This window comes from Micromys minutus (assembly GCF_963924665.1).
Source record: "Micromys minutus genome assembly, chromosome: 26".
NCBI lineage: Eukaryota > Metazoa > Chordata > Mammalia > Rodentia > Muridae > Micromys > Micromys minutus.
Window position 1 is genome coordinate 22,391,562 of NC_137961.1, and position 18,021 is coordinate 22,409,582.

The 18,021-nt window shown below is 37.6% G+C and overlaps 1 protein-coding gene across 1 annotated transcript in view; it reads right to left on the bottom strand.

Annotated features, from left to right (window-relative positions):
- CNBD1 (cyclic nucleotide binding domain containing 1) overlaps positions 1 to 5,004 on the bottom strand; it is a gene marked incomplete at both ends in the record, with an annotated part of 312,854 nt that extends 307,850 nt beyond the window's left edge. The window contains one exon of the mRNA XM_080938558.1: positions 4,917 to 5,004. Within this exon, the coding sequence (XP_080794684.1) occupies positions 4,917 to 5,004 (88 nt within the window). The remainder of the gene's footprint in view (positions 1 to 4,916) is intronic.
- Between the last annotated feature and the right edge of the window lie 13,017 nt (positions 5,005 to 18,021).

An 18,021-nucleotide genomic window follows, 5' to 3' on the forward strand; every position in this document is an offset into this window, starting at 1 on the left:
AGACTAGATTAGAGAAATGAATTGTAAGCTAAGATGTGCAGGACAGAAGAACCCTAAGATTCAGAGTATTAATGTAACCAAATTTCTTTAAAGATTCTACAAAGTAAATATATGGTTCCCTTTACAGATTGGGAGAGAGTCCAGCATGTGAGTGCCAGAGGCTGAATCCAGCTGTCTGAGGGACTGACACTACAGTAGTACGGATGACTAAGTTCTAATTTCTGAGGTAGTTTGAGGGCACAATAGTAGCATATCTCAGCCAGACCTAGCCTGGCACCTAGTAGGCACATCTGACTTGCAAGGATTTTCATTTTCGTCACCATTTTCTGTTCAGTCATAATTGTGCTCAAGTTTTAAATCATGGAATTTAACTGACAATAGCCAAACTTTATATGATCAGGTAAGACTACCACTCACTCATCAAAACTCCTTTTGCTCTCTGGAAGAGGTGGAGATGCCTACAGAGAGCCATTACTAATCCAAGGCAGCAACTAAGTGCTCACTGTGTGCCCAAGCCCAAATGATGCATTTCCAATATGACCCTTATACTCAAGGCTCAGGGAAAATCAAGGAAATGGAAAAACGCTTGAGAGTCATAGAACTAAGATGTTTGCTGCAAGATAGAGTCTTCTGTATATGACAGAGAAGCTGCAACCAAGAAACCCCAACAATATGGCTGCCTAAACAAGACCTAAATAACCCATGGCAATGTAGATGAATTTCTCAAGGCCCTTACCCCCCAGATGAGAGCTATAGGCAATAAATTCCTGCTGAGAAAGAATGAAGCCAGGGAATGAGCCCTCTGATAAGGTAACCAGTCAAGGTGCTCAGCCCTAAGCACAGGTCCATCTGAACACTACCAAATGGATTCATTCGGTTTGTTTTCTTTATTGTTTCTTATCATTCGTGTGTGTTGTATAAAAGGAATGAGGGAACAAAAGTTGGGGGGGGGGTTGTTGTAAGTTTAATATTACAGTGTGAAATTCTCAAAAATTAAACATTTATGTTAAAATGCACTCAAGATTGTCTAACACTCTTGATAGGCATATACTGAGGTAGCTGTAACAACTGTTAATTTTTTTAGAAAGGAATTTTAAACAAAGCTTTGGTGTTTAGCCCAGGCAAACAATTCTGCCTTCTGCCTGGAATTCTAGGATTTCAGCTGGGAATCTAGGCAGGCCTGTGCCCCATTTCCCAGCTTCCCTTTTGTTCATCTCTGCCACTGAAATCTCCATCATTCTTCCATGCTATTAACAACAAAGACAGTGATTTTTTTTTTACTCTGAAAAATAATTTTAAAAATCTTCCCAGGCATGCCTTGTTCCCTAAGTGGTCTCCTGGCATTTCCAATCCTGTTTTACATGCACAGATAAACATAAATAGTCAAGCATCTTTTCTTCTTCTGTCTTCTTGGAACTTCTGTTCGTACCCTTGCCTCTTTTATAATCTATTTTCTTTTCGGTTGCTGCCTAAGTCTTACAATACACTTCTGTGATTTTCTCTTCTACTGACAGGCCCATCTGTTTCTGCTCCTCCTGACCCCAGTCTGAGCCTCTAGATGTTTAAAGGGTTTAAGATATTAAAACTGTCCCCACTCACTCTTCTCAATGCATGTTTTGAGACTCCTTTAATCTTTAGCTATTAAGGAACTCTCAAATTACAGAAAATGCCCTTGCAGTCTTAAGAACGGAAGTGTAGAATTTCCAGGTTTTCAGTAAACACCACTCTACGACTAAAAGGAGCATAGAAAACCATTCGCTTGGTACCATCTAACTTCTGGGTTCCCTAAAATGTCTGGAGTCTCAAACTCTTTTATTTTCCTTCTGTATCCTAATAAGTGAGAACCAATAACATAAACCTGCAAACGTCTGTGACCTTTAAGTGGTTTTGATACTGGCAAAGCGGAACACTATTGCAATAATTCCTCCCAGACGAGCTAAAAATAAGCCTGCAACTTATTTCTAAAACTTTCTTCAGAAAGATAAGCCTAAGAAATATGAGAGAAATGGAGGGGAATCATATTAACAAAAACAAAGCTCAGTAGACCATACTCGTAACTGCAAGGCAAGAAGGAAGGCAGCCTCCTGTTCCACTAGCATGCTTTCACTTTTTTTTTTTTTTTTTTTTTTTTTTTTTTTTTTTTTTTTGCTTCAAGAGATTAGGTTGTAATTGTAGGTCACTGTGAGTGCTTCCAACATCTGCAGTTTCATGCAGGTGGGAAAGAAACACTAAACATACTCCTCTAATTGCAAGGTCTTTGGAATCATTCTCATCTAGGATAAAGTGTGAAAAGACTTCTTTGCTTTTGAGAAAGCTCGTTTTCCTAGGCTTATTAAGCGGAAAAGAACTTTGAGTCGCAAGCAGAAGATTGATTACATAGAGGGAATTGTTGAAAGCTCCAAAAGGAAACAAAAACTAAGCCGGAAACCAGCTCAGGAGTTGCACTGTCTGGGAGTCATAGTTTCACAGGGGAGAAGAACCAGAGCGGAGCTTAAAGAGCCGTGAAGTTCGGAGTTCTTTGAATTGGGAGGAGCCTAGAAGACAAAATGCAACTGAAGTCTCTACAGACGTTGATGCTGTGGATGTTATGACTGGATATTTTATTTATTTACATTTTAAATGTTATCCCCTTTCCCAGTTTTGCCACCGCAAATTCCCCGTTCCCTCCTTCTTCCCTGCTTCTACGAGGGTCCCTCCTCTTCCCGTCTCACCTTCCTAGCATTCCTCTACACTGGGGTCATCAAGCCTTCACAGGACCAAGGGCCTCCCCTCCCATTGATGCCAAATAAAGCCTCTTCAGCTCCTTCAGTCTATCTTCCTAACTCCTCCATTGGGGTCCCTGTGATCAGTCCAATGGTTGGCTTTGAGCATCCACATCTGTATTGGTCAGGATCTGACAGAGTCACTCAAGAGACATCCCTATCAGGCTCCTGTCAGCAAGCACTCCTTGGCATCAGCAATAATGTCTGGGTTTTGTGTCTGCATATGGGATGGATCCACAGGTGGGGTTGTCTCTGATATTATTGACAGCACAAGTGCAGCTGATTCAGCTGCATTGATTCTAGCTGTAGCCATGACAACCGCTTGCCTTTTCAGCATCCTAGCATATTCATAGTTTCTGGATTCAGGATGCAGATATAATTGCTGGGTGTTGCTCTGCCTACCACAGACTTCAGGGGATATTTCTTTCCTTATAAATTGTCCTTAGAAAGTGTTCAGTAAATGTTATTCACATGTAAATGTTTTAAAATGTTATTCACATGTAAATATTTTAAAAAGGAAGTAAGCATGCATTCCTAAGTCTAATTTTACTAGCCAAACTCAAAGTAAACAAAGATGTGTATAGTGGGTAGATGTTCGAGGTATTTAACCAAGCGTCCGTATTTATGGACATGGTTGTTTTATTTCTCTCATATGAAACAGGTTGAGTCATTCTACAAAGCATCTCCATCTCAGCTTTCATGAGAATATTGTTTCAACTAGGACAACAAAGTGTACCAAGGAAAACTGTCGGCTTGCTGGAGTTAACACAAAGACCAAGCCATTAGACAAGTAGGAAGTATCTCCAAAGGACAGACTCAAGCACAGAGCTTCCACTAAGAACCACTACAAAGAATACCCGGAACACCACTGTCTGCTGCTCTCCGCTGTGTTCCGATCAGCTCTGAGAACTAAATTACTGCTGATTTTTCATCTCTTAATCACTTCACAGAAGTCAAGTGTCCTTGGAAGAGACTGCAGAGGGTAGTACACATCTCATCCCATTGATTCCAAATTAATTTGATCTTTTAACTCCCAGCTATTACACTTCCTGAGCTGATAAAAAAAAAAAGTCTTCGGGTAATTTATTTTTCCACAAATAAAACCTGACAGTAGTGGTTCAGAAGAAAAATTATTTGAATACCTATCTCCATTTAAATAGACACAGATTTTGAATATATATAAGAATAGTTTATTACAGGAATAAATATACAAAATAACAAGCAATGGTTATAGTTTTTATAACATGTATATAATATTTTATGTGTATCTAGATGTATATTATATACACACAAATATATAATATACTTATTCAAGAGGCATAAGCTTCTGTGTTTTATATCTGTTCTGTAGAAATGATAACAGTGAAATTTTAAAATTTATCTAGAAGTTAATTCTCATGGGAAGAAAAATCTGGGACGCTAATTCTTTACTTAACTCTGAGTCACAAGTATTGCTTATATTACCTAAAGCTGTTGTTAGATTTCAACAGAGACACTATTGTGGGTTACTAGTGAGTACTGTACAAACACATGTAAGAATTGTACACCCAAAGCCCTACATACTACCCTAGCACAGCAGCCTGGACTTTCATTGACTAATTACACAGAATAAATACTGTTCAATGTATAACTTTCAAAATATTTAATTCTGTATCTATAACTCTTATGTTCTGATAAATCAAAATGTAGGACAAGAAAGCAAAATAGGAATATATTTCAGTCAGAGTAATAGAATTGCTTTTTCCCCTTTGAAATGTAAAGAGAGAAGTGCCTATGGAAAATACACTCAGTACAGTAGAACCAACTCATGATAGACATGACGAGGTTTTCCAGAAACAGATGTCTATAGTTCCCTGGAATCTCACAAGGATTACACTTTCTTCCTTTGAGGTATTTTGATATTTATATAGAAGAAGAACAATGTTGAAGCTCTAAGATCTTACCAAGATCCCCATTTTACAAAGGAACCCATATTTTAGATCTAGATGGTTCAAATAACCTCATATAGTAAAGCCAGACTTGTACAACCATGCTATTCCGTTCCTAGATTATCAGAAAGTGACCCTATTTCCACTGACTCTCAAATCCCTATTGCTTACAATGAATCAAGTACCATTGGAAACAGTAATAAACCTTCATAAAAATGTCACTCACTTGGAATACTGCGAAGTGGAGGAGGAGGCACATTGTTAATGGCTATCATGTGAGCCAAAATAGTTGTTGGAAGAGAATCCACGGACATCTTGGCATCTTATAAGGCAGCTGGACAGAGACTACTTGAGTGTTAGGGAAACATACTTATCTTGAAAGAATCACAAAGTAGAACCTCCAAGAACCTTCAAGGTCTGCTCTGATAGGCCAAGAACATAGAATCTTCTTATTCACAGTCTGATGTAAGAATAAGGTCAAAGGCAGAAAGAACTCTAGTCTAGTTCAATGGATTAATGAAAGGGTTATGTGAGCTACAGAGCTAAGGAAAATGAAGAACACTACTGTAATCCATAAGGCAGGCATGATTTAATCAAAGTACTGAGTATTAATTTAGTATATCTTTTATGGGTCTTCCATGATTTCAAATCCTTTCCTTCCCCTACCTAGTCTTTACATGACAACTCAAAATCCCTTTTTTGTAGCAAAAGTAACAGAAAAAGTGAGATTTTTCTAATCTCCATGTTTACACCATAGGCTAAAATATCATTCTAATTATCACAGAGCAATAAACTCTCCCCTGTATACATGGGACAACATTCTGCTGTTGTGTGGCACGCACGTCAGTTGTTTTCTCTAACTCACAATGACCAAACATAGTATGAACATTGACATGTTAGGATGTGGAGTAGGAAGCACTGTGGGTAACTATCACGACAGGCATACTACTGGAAGAGAAGACTGTCTTCTCTCGACAGCCCCAAAGCTGCCAATTGATTGGATTGAATGTACATTCTATATATTATCTTGTGGATCCTGAAATATTATTGTGGTATCTACCTTAGGTAGTGATATATAAGAAATAGAACTTGGCTCCCGGCCATGTATGTGGATCGCAGGGGTATAAGCCATGTCACCAGGCTTAGCAGTAGGCGCCTTTATTCATTTGAGATACCCAGCAAGCCATTATATTTTCACCTTTTCTTTATTTCATGTAACACAAACGACATACATTGAAACATTTTACATTAAGCCACATCTTGCTAGAAGCTATACACTTAGTTACTTATTTACTTATTATTCTATATGTGAGGGTGGGTAAGTGGTATATGTATATATATTATATATATATGCAGGTCCATCCACCTGTGCATGAGTGTCTAATGGCCAGAATTCAACTCCTTACTGACTTCCATCTTACTTTCTTAAGACAAGATTGCTTGCTGGCCTTGCAGCCTTCGCAGACTGCCCATACTGTTTGCCCAGAAGGCCCTTGACATGCCTCTGTCTTCATCGCCCATCTCTAATTCCAGGAACAGGAAGAAGTTGACACCTTGTGGGTGGATGCTATAAATCAGAACTCAAATACTTTAACCACTGAGGCTCTTCACAGCCTGATTGAAAAAAAAAACTGATAAGAAAATATGCTAAATGAAAATGCAAGTAAGCAAAAACATTTCTAAGAAGTGAACAGGGAAATAAAATCGTTTATTAATTTCATACAGAATCTCTATATCTTCAAGATAATGAGCGCACATTTGTCTCAAAACCACTACCTATTCTTATACACAGCTCACTCCAAATGTTTCTGATATGCTTTCCTGGTGTTTTTAAATCTTTTTCAAATGTGTCCTAAGAACAATACTATAATCACATGGTTTGTGTTGGGTAGACAGGTACATTGAGTTATGTGGTTGATAGTTCCTGGATATTCCACATAAATTTGCCCATTTCTCAGCCACTTATTTGTAAAATATCTTAGATGGAGCATTGAATCTGCCTCAATCGTGATAACTGACTTACAGTTAGGATAATATATCTCACGCAGATGGTGCAAAGATGAAATTTAAAATGGAGATAAGGGTCCCTGGATGTGGGAATCATTTTTAATTCACACTGATAATACTACACTGAGGGAAATTGTGACAGGTCCATATGAGTAAGAAAAAGCTAACAGGGACTCAAAAGGCAAACAATAAAAGGCATGGACTTTCAGAGATGGATTTACTCATTTAGCTGTAACTTTGAAAAATTCCAGATTCAGCAGATCAGAAGGCAATGAATGTCTAGCATGGAGAGACTTACATGCACACAAAGAGGTGTTTGCTTATCTAAGATGCTTCAGAGTTATAGTTCAGTCTGTATATCTGGTACTCAATGGAACTAAATGAAATAAAATGAAAGGAAGGAAGGAAGGAAGGAAACAAGGCAGCAAGGAAGGAAGGGAGGAAGGAAGAAAAAAAGAAAGAAAAGAGGGAGGGGGAGGAAGGAAGGGAAGAAAAGGAGAGCAGGGGAGGGGAGAGATGGAGAAATAGAAAGAAAGGAAGAAAGAAAGAAAGAAAGAAAGAAAGAAAGAAAGAAAAGAAGAAAAAAAACAAAGATAGAAGAGAACAAACAAAGGAGCTGTTATAATTGTTCAGGAAAGGCATAGCAAGGAGTATATGTACTGAAGCCATGGTGATGCAGGGAGAAAAAGAGTGTTGCTTTCCTGGACATTGAAAAGATTTTCAGAATGCAGCATGTGTTACAGTATAGCTATAAACTCCTCAAAGTCAGTTACTGTAGGGAATGATAAAACATCCTAAGACACTGCCACAATAGAGACTAACATCAGCAGCTAGGGATATAACTAAAGTAAACGGAGTCACTATAAAAAAGAGTTACTTAGATGTCTATGTTTATTGGAGCTAAATACCCAAAAGAAAACCATCAACATATAAATGTGAGAAGAAAATATGGTTAAAGTTAAAAAATGAATCATTGATTAGGTATTAAAAATCATAAAACCATGGCATTAATAGGAAGATGAATGGAATTGAAGAACTTCACGCTAAGTAAAATATACCAGAAACAGAAAAAAAAAGTATTATGACTTTCCCCTCCTATGTACACCTTTTACAAGTAAATAAATAAAATCTGGAATAAAGAAGGGAGGACAATCAGGACTCTGCACAGTGGGTAGGGGAGAGGAGAGGTTAAGAGAAAGTTTGAGGCACAGTACATGTGATCTGGGTATGAAATATCCCTGTATCACCATGAAACAATCTGAGTTACTTGATTAGTAGATATTTAAAAGTAGTGGTGGTATAGTGATGGTAACATGACCAATATGCAATAGGCACCCTTTTGGGTAATGCATTGATTTAGTAACCAAAGAGCATACATGGGCATAGGCTGGTCTGAAGCCCCCGGTACAAACATGGCAGAGGGCTACCTTGTCTGGCCTGAGAGAGAGGGTGCACATCAACCTGTAGAGAGTTGATGCCACAGGATAGGGAGATAACTTGGAAGGGGAAAATCAGGTAAAACTCTGTGAGTATGGAGAAGAAGGGGGCAACATTCAGATGTAAATAAATAAAATAAATAATTTTTAAAAACACGACATGTAGTGGATGGTTTTGTGTCGACTCGACACAAGCTGGAGTTATCACAGAGAAAGAAGCCTCAGTTGAGGAAATGTCTATATGAGATCCAGCTATAAGGCATTTTCTCAACTAGAGATCAAGGGGGAGGGCCCAGCCCATTGTGGGTGGTGCCATCTCTGGGCTAGTATTCTTGGGTTCTATAAGAAAACAGGCTGAGCAAGCCAGGGGAAGCAAGCCAGTAAGTAACAGCCTCCATGGCCTCTGCATCAGCTCCTGCTTCCTGACCTGTTTGAGTTCTTTTCCTGACTTCCTTTAGTGATGAACAGTGACATGGAAGTGCAAGTTGAATAAATCCCATGTGTGTTATTTTGTGTCTCATTTACCTCATTCAGGATGATATTCTCTAGGTCCATCCATTTGCCTGCTTTTCACAGTAGTTGTTCAAACTTGAACTCCTATCAGCAGTGGAGGAGTGTTTCCCTTGTTCCACAACCTCTATAACATGTGCTGTCCCTTGAGTTTTTGATCTGATGAGTGTGAGGTTGAATCTCAGGGTCATTTTGATTTGCATTTCCCTGATAATGAAAGACTTTGGGCATTTCTTTAAAGCTTCGCAGGAATTTGAGATTCCTCTTTTGAGAATTCTGTTTAGCTCTGTGCCCCATTTATAAATTGGGTTGCTTGGTTTGTTGGTACCTAACTTCTTGAGTTCTTAAATTTCATAAGGTCCCCATTATTAATTGTTGACCTTAGTGCCTGAGGCATTGGTGTTCTCTTTAAGAAGTTGTCTCCTGTGCTGTTGAATTCAAGGATATTCCCCACTTTCTGTTCCATTAGACTCAGTGTATCCTGTTTTACACTGAGCTTTTGACATACTTGGGCTTTACTTTTGTGCAGGGTGATGAATATTAATGCATTTGCATTTTGCTACATGTAGACATCCAGTTAGACCAGTATCATTTGTTGAACATGTTCTCCCTTTTTCCATGGTATAGGCTTGGCTTTCTGTCAAAACTCAGGTGTCCATATGTACGTGAGTTTATTTCTGGGTCGTTGCTATGGTCCTATTGATCAACCTGTCTGTTTCTATACCAATAACATGTAGTTTTTATTACAATTACACTGTAGTACAGCTTGAACTAAGGGATCATGATACCTCCAGAAGTTCTTATATTATTCAGGATTGTTTTAGCTATCCTGGGTTCTTTGTTTTTCCATATAAATATGACAATTGTTATTTAAAGATCGATAAAGAATTGTGTTGGAATTTTGATAGAGATTCCATTGAATCTGTACATTGCTTTGGCTAAGACCGCCTTTTTCAATATGTCAATCCTTCCTATCCATGAGCAGGAGAAACCAACTGCTTTCTTAAAACAAACAAGAAAAGTATAATTCGTATCATTTACTTATACTAATAATTCTATGACCAGAAACATTGAAAGAATGCTTTAGGAAATCAAGGAAGATCTCAGAAAATGGAAAGATCTCCCATGCTCATGGATTGGAAGGATCAACACTGTAAACATGGCCATCTTACCAAAAGCAATCTACAGATTTAATGCAATCTCCATAAAAATTCCAACCCAATTCTTCATAGAGTTGGAAAGAGCAATGGGCAATTTTATCTGGAATAACAAAAGACCTAGAATAGCAAAATCCATCCTCAACAACAAGAAAACATCTGCGGGAATCACTAACCCTGACCTCAAATTATATTACAAGGCTAAAAACTGCATGATACTAGTACAGAGATGGGCACATAGATTAATGGAATAGAATAAAAGATCCAGAAATGAGCCTTCACATATATGGTCACTTGATTTTTGACAAAGGAGCTGTAAACATTCAATAGAAAAAGGACAGCCTCTTCAACAAATGGTGCTGGTCCAACTAGCACTCAGCATGCAAAAGAATGAAAATAGACCCGTTCTTATCTCCTTGTACAAAGCTCAAGTGTAAGTGGATCAAAGATCTCCACATTAAACCAGGTACACTGAAACTATTAGATGAGAAAGTAGAGAACACCTTAGAACTCATAGGCACAGGAGAAAATTTTCTGAACAAAACACCAATGGCTCATGCTCTAAGGTCAAATATCAACAAATGGGACTGAATGAGATTGCAAAGTTTTTGTAAGGCTAAGGACACTGTCAAGAAAACAAAACAGCAGCCAACAGATTGGGAAAAGATCTTTACCTACCCCACATCAAATAGAGGCCTAATATCCAAGGTAAACAAAGAACTCAAGAAACTAGACACCAGAGAATCAAACAACCCTATTAAAAAATGGGGTACAGTGCTAAACAAAAAGTTTTAAATTGAGGAATATTAAATGACTAAGAAGCATCTAAGGAAGTGCTCGACATCATTAGCCATCAGGGAAATGCAAATCAAAACAACCCTGAGATTCCACCTCACACCAGTCAGAATGGCCAAGATCCAAAACTCAGATGACAGCAGATGCTGGCAAGAATGTGGAGAAAGAGGAACACTTCTCCACTATTGGTGGGGGTGTAAACTTGTATAACCACTCTGGAAATCAGTCTGGCGATTCCTCAGAAAATTGGACATAGTACTACCTGAAGACCCAGTTATTCCACTTCTGGGCATATACCCCAGAGAAGCTCCAACATACAACAAAGACACATGCACCACCATGTTCATAGCAGCTCTGTTTATAATAGCCAGAAACTGGGAAGAACCCAGATGATCCTTCAGTAGATGAATGGATACAAAAATTGTGGTACATTTACACAATGGAATACTACTCAGCTATCAGAAACAATGACTTAATGAAATTCTTAAGAAAATGGATGCATCTAGAGAATATCATCCTGAGTGAGATAACCCAGTCACAAAAGAACAGACATAATATACAGTCACTGATAATTGGATACTAACCCCAAAAAGCTCTGAACACCCCAGACTATATGAAGTTCAAAAAAAAAAAAAAAGAGAAAAAAAAAGAGAATGAAAAACCATATGCTTAATCTTTACACACCAAGAAAACTTTGACTAATTCCAGGTTACATCTTGTTTTACATGTACTTTATGCTCACTGTAACTAGTAAGATCTAAATGCACTATCAAACTTAAAAAATACCAAGTACTGACAAAAATGTATTCGTATACTTTTATGCAAAAATGCTTGAAATCTGTACATTTATCTTTGTTTTTTAAAATAAACTTGTTCAATTAAAAAAATGAAATGTCATATCAACAGGAAGTATCATATTTTACTTACACACTATGCATGTTTCTTTCAATATGTCTGATGTGACTAGTTTAATTGTTGTCATTACTGACCAATAAACAAACATATTTTCTTCCTTCAAAAAAAAAAAAGAAATATAACTTCGGTGGGAAACTCAGAACTCTTTAATAATGAAAGATTGATGTTCAGAATAATCTTAATATTATCAATACAGATGGTTATAAAAAGTCCCATCTCACTGACATCAGCTGACCAAAAGGATAATTAAACATTTATTCTAGAAAGCCACTGGACTTAGAAAACCTGGTCTGATGGGCTAGCATGGCAGCATCATGCCAGCTTTTGTATAGACTATTTGAAGCACATTTACTACATTATAATCAAAAGACTTTTAAAATATCATCTTCAACTAAACTTTAAGTTACTTTTTCTTTATAAGTACTTACGGGAGATGGAGGGTCCTCATTGAAGTCAGTCCCAGGTTGAGCAAAATAAAGACTATAAAATGCTTAAATTATATAGGCTTTAAAAAAAAAGATTGCACATTAAAGCATATTTCACTAGATGTTAGTGTGCAAAATTGCTAATGTCTACTCAAAACTGTCTATGAAAGTCACAAAACCATTTGTACTCTACAAACCACTTTCTTCAATTTCTTTGATCAAAATTGACCTCAGTAACATTGCAAGAGATTTAAAGCATTACTGTAAGGATGTCTGTTCTCAGGAAAATAAGAGTAGAGTGGCCAGCAATATCTGTGGCCTGCATTCCACTAGCCAAACCAAGTGACTTTCATGTGTCCTCTGCTATCTAATTTGATCAATGCAAGACCTTTTGCAGCAGAAACCGATATTGTCTCCACTTTTCAAGTAAATAAAGTCTGAATTATATTAAATAATGTTCTAAATTTTCCAGTCACCAAAACACAGTTCCATTGTTGAAACCCAGGCTCACTCCATAGCCTTTGGTTCAGCCTTTGTTCTTGTAAAGGAAACATGTTCAACAATTTCCTCAGATGTATTTTAAATGGTAGCTTATCCTGGTATTAGGAAACCTCAACTTGAGCATGTAAGCATTTATCAGTAAAGTTACCTGATGGTTCCTGCGTGCTCTAAGTATTAGCTCTCACTTTCCTTCTTCCACATCAGTTTACTGTCACAAAATTTTGCTTTGCAGGTGCCCAGAGTCATTTGAATTTGAAAGCAAAATATTTACTTTATACTGACAAGGACATGAGCCACATCTCCTGGTCTCAGAGAGACAGAAAAGCCCGTTTTCTTTAGTATGACTTAGACATTCCTAAACATTCTATTGCTCATACTCATAACTACTTCTAGAGGTGTCATGGCAGGAAGAACCGCCCAGGATGAGTAACTAGTAGTACTGCTTTTAAGCCTGTTGCAATGCCATAACATCACAACAAAAAAGGCATGGAAGAAGAAAACAGCTCATTCTGTGACATTCAGAAAGCAGAAAAAGGCAAAGAGGTGGGGTCCTAGAAAAACATATACCAGACAAGGGCTTGACCCACTTTCTTGGAGAAACCCACCATCAAATAGTCAACCTAGTCATTATCAGTAGATTACTCTAGTGATAAAGTGGAAGGTTCTTGATCCAAACATAATTCCAAGGCTAGCATTCAATTCTTTATTTAACACAGGATCCTCTGGAAGATATTATTCTAGATTCAAATCATATAGAACCCCAATCAAAAGTCCTGTTTTGATAAAACCCTGTCAACTGGCTGTTGTCCTTTTTCATATATAACTCATGAGTAAATATGATTTTCACCAGATCTGTTGCAGTACTTCTAATATTGTATTATAAGTAATTTTTTCTCTTACTATAATCTCAATATTTTATTTAATATTCATACATGCATATAATCTATTTGGATCAAATCCAGTCCTATCCCATCCTCTCCAATTACTTTCCTGTCTCACTACCATATATTATCCCAACTCCATGTGGTCTCTTGATTTTATTAACCAAGTCTACTTTGCTGCCAGGTGTTGGGATGTACAATGCTGGAGCATCAGAAGTCTCTCAAGGGCTGCACCCCTGAAAACTGGCTCCCCCAGAAGATCAGTTCTCTGTGACCTCATGTCCAGAGAATCATGATGTATTGCAGACTGCTATTCCTCCTGACGCTTCCAGTCTTTCCAAGGCCTCTGTGACAGCTCAGCCCTGTGGGAAGAGGCTGTGACAGGATGTCCCATCTACAGCTGAGTACTGCATCAGCTCTTATTCTCGGTGCCAGTGACTGCTTCTGGGTCTTTGTATTAATCACCATCTACTAAAACTGAAAGTATCTTTGAAGACGATACCATTCATGCTCTCCTGATTTTCCTTAACATCATCCTATTGTCATTTAGATTTAGCATTTTCAAGTCTGCAACTTTGATGCACTACAGTATTTGAAGTTGCTTAGAGATATGTGCTGAGTTCTGCTTTTCCCCGTGATTTAAGGAAGAGCATTATTCTTCTTTCTTTATTGCTCTGGTCTTTCACTCTACACTTCCACAAATCACTATAATTTGCACCACATAGTACACTGTCTGCACAAAGTATCCTGTAGCAACTTCTGAAATGGTCTGTATGGTTATAAATCATGGCGCTGTTTTAGTAAGAATGTTATTTAGGTAAATATCCACTGTTATGCACTCTCCTCTGGAGAACTCTCAGGAATGTTTTATTGTTCTGAATAAAGCAAGTTAGTAGCATAATTGTTCCCTAGCAGTTCTTTCTTTCTTCTTCATTTCTTTTCTTCTTTCATTTTTTTTCCTTTTTTGATGGCATCTGCTCTTTAAAACTATTGTATACTAACTATAGTCAATATATTTGAACACAATGCATGCATGTTTATATATAACACATAGTTGATAATACCTTAGATATTTTTATTAATCACCATTTTACTACATGATTTATGCAATAAATAGCTAACACTTGGATGGATAATAGAAATCTGTGCAGTGACATTATTATAAACAAACTATAAGAGAGATGCAATTATCTGAGAAATCTGATGAAAACTTGGGTTTGGGACATGCCAATTCTGATTCTTCTCTGTTTTCTATGATATCGCAAATTGCTCTTCAAAACTGCACACTACTCTAACCAAAATCCTCAGCTGTTTTTTCACTACTGGAATTCATGCTTCTCCCATATCCAAGCCATCAGCCACCCTTAATCAGGAGAAACACAACCATTAAAAAATATATGGAATCTGTGGTTTATTTCTGGTGTTTCCATTTACATAGTGAGAGCACAAATATCCTTTATCCATTCACTTGTCCTTCCTTCAATTGCCTGGGTTCCATATTCCCTAATGTTCCTAAGCACACTAAAGGAAGCTCCCAAATCACTCTCCACAACACACTCAAGAGATTACAGGTAACAGTGATGTTTAATATGTTATCTGTGTGCCAACCCCAGTAGCTTACCTCCAAGGACTCCATAAAACAGTCACAGAAATATTTTTTGAACAACTTTATTTTAAAAAACAAAGATAAATGAACAAATTTTAAGCATTTTTGCATAAAAGTATACAAATACTTTTTTGTCATTGCTTGGCTTTTTTTTTTAAAGATTTGATTTGTGTGCATTAAGGTCTTACTAGTTACAATGAGCAAAAAGTACATGTAAAACAGGATGTAACCCAGAATTAGTCAAGGTTTTCTTGGTGTGTAAGGATTGAGCATAATGGTTTCTTTCTTTTATTTTTTTTTCTTGAACTTTACACAGTCTGTAAGTTGTTTATGGGGTATTCAGAGCTTTCTGGGGTTAGTATCCCATTATCAGTGACTGCATATTATGTCTGTTCTTTTGTGACTGGGTTATCTCACTCAGGATGATATTCTCTAGATGCATCCATTTTCTTAAGAACTTCGTTAAGCCATTGTTTCTGATAGCTGAGTAGTACTCCATTGTGTAAATGTACCACAATTTTTGTATCCATTCATCTACTGAAGGACATCTGGGTTCTTTCCAGCTTCTGGCTATTATAAATAGAGCTGCTATGAACATTGTGGTGCATGTGTCTTTGTTGTATATTGGAGTGTCTCTGGGGTATATGCCCAGAAGTGAAATAGCTGGATCTTCAGGTAGTACTATGTCCAATTTTCTGAGGAATCGCCAGACTGATTTCCAGAGTGGTTGTACCAGTTTACAATCCCACCAACAGTGGAGAAGTGTTCCTCTTTCTCCACATTCTTGCCAGCATCTGCTGTCATCTGAGTTTTGGATCTTGGCCAATCTGACTGGTGTGAGGTGGAATCTCAGGGTTGTTTTGATTTGCATTTCCCTGATGGCTAATGATGTTGAGCACTTCCTTAGATGTTTCTCAGTGGTTCGATATTCCTCAATTGAGAACTTTTAGTTTAGCTCTGTACCCCATTTTTAATAGGGTTGTTTAATTCTCTGGTGTCTAGCTTTTTGAGTTCTTTGTATACCTTGGATATTAGACCTCTGTCTGATGTGGGGCATTTTTAAAAGACAGAATAGTGGTTGTGGCGAGCTCCATTGGTAGAACGTTTATGTAACATCAAGAGGCAATGGGTTCAAGCTCATATCGTGGAAAAGACAAACATGAATAGTGAAAATTCCAAGAGTAGCAACAAAGCAGGATATTAAATTCTGAGCAAACAGTAAAGCACGGGAGATACGAGCAATGAGAAAGTACCTGTTACACATAGAACTGTGCCATCCCAGAGAACGGATGTCAGGCTGTATCTTAGAAGAGGTTGTGGGTTTTGTTTTGCTTTTTTTTTTTTTTCTCAGAGCAGGATTGTCATGAAAATAAACATGAAATAAGAATGTGAAGCAAATCCTGACACAGCATTTGAAATGTTATAAAACTTGAGACTTTGGTCATGACTATATGGGAAAAGGATAACGTGAAAATAGACAAGGGAAAAAATGACCATTTAACTGACCCGTCTACAAATCTCTACTGAAAACTGCTTGCAGACAGCAGAACTGAAAAGACGGGGAAGGGTTTGTACAGGCAGCTCAGTGGAGAGGACTCTGCAACTCTTTCTGGGACTGAGAGTTTGGTTCCCAATACCCACATCCGAATTCTCACAGCCGTCTGGATGGAGGTGCCTGAGCACATGCACTTACAGGCAAAACGTTTATGTCTATGTGTATTGTAGTGTGTGTTTAAGCTATAGATCCAATCATTTCATTTCCTTCTTACAAGTAAATCAATTGCGATTTATTTAAAATAATTTGTAAATTAAGATATATTTAGATCTCACTCATCCCCCCCAAGCCTTTTCAGCTCCTCTCCCCTTCCCTACTCCCCCAACATTATGTTATTTCTCAAAACCAAACAAAGCCTGATACAACAACAAAACCTTTTAAAACCAAAACCACAAAATAACAACCCCCCCCCCAAAAAAAAACCCATGCAACTCAATAGAAGTAAACACAAAGACTTTGGAGTCCATTTTAAGCTGGCTAGCACTTTGAACATGAGGCCTGCCCTGCAGAAGTTGGTACAGCCTAAATCATTCCACTGGAGGAAACTGACTTTTCCCTCTCCGAGGAGGCATAAGTGATAGTTCAGTTGTTAACCTTTAACCTAGTGGCTAGGTTTTCACTAGGCTGTAGTGATGGCTCAGCCATTAAAGACTAGGCCCCCAACAAAAATAAATTTTCCTTAAAAGAAGAAATTCCTTTCACCCTTGGGTGTTCAGAGAGAACCTGGCACTACTGAAACCTTGATGCCTCCAGACCAGTGTCATAATTAATGACATTGTTTTAAATTAGCTACTATTTGGTGCTTAGTTACTAGAACCCTGGGAAAGGCTTATGTTACCCAGATTTTATTTCTCAGTTCATAATACCATTTTAGTCATGTCATATTAATGAAGTCTACATTTTACTTCTAAAATCGTGAAAACTGTAAAGAAAGAAAGAAAGAAAAAAAGTTTAAAGTACTTTAAAGTCTAGGTCTCATAATTTGTCTTCCTATCTTTTTTTATACTGTTTTCTGATCTAGATTTGAGCTAAGGGTGGGGTCAGTGCAAAAAAGAGAACCACCCAGTGTTGTACACTTAAGATGATGAATAAGGACAGAAGACGTGGCTGAGTCCAGAATTAAAATAGTGAGGGAAAAGGAGGGCTGTGGGCCACTGCCATGATACAATAGACATCTGAAGCAATCGCAAGGTAGGCAATGGGCTTGCTTCCCAGAAGAGCTTTGTAGTTGGTGCACCATCCTGAAGGAATTTTTCTAAAATATATCTTTTAAGTTGCTGAATGCTTTTGGGTTACTTGATGATCCTGAGTAAGGATTCCTTATACTACAGAGCTATAATGGTGTGTTACAAAGTAATTTAGCTATAAGGCTGTTACAACTTGCAAAGTGGACTCATTATTTAGTTTGAAAGATTCCTGATTTTTATATTTTATATTCACTTCATTTTCATATCTGTTGATGTGACAATTCGAATTCATTTTTCTGAATAGTGTTGTCTAAGGCTTCCAACTAAATTGGCGTATAATATTGTCTATAAACACT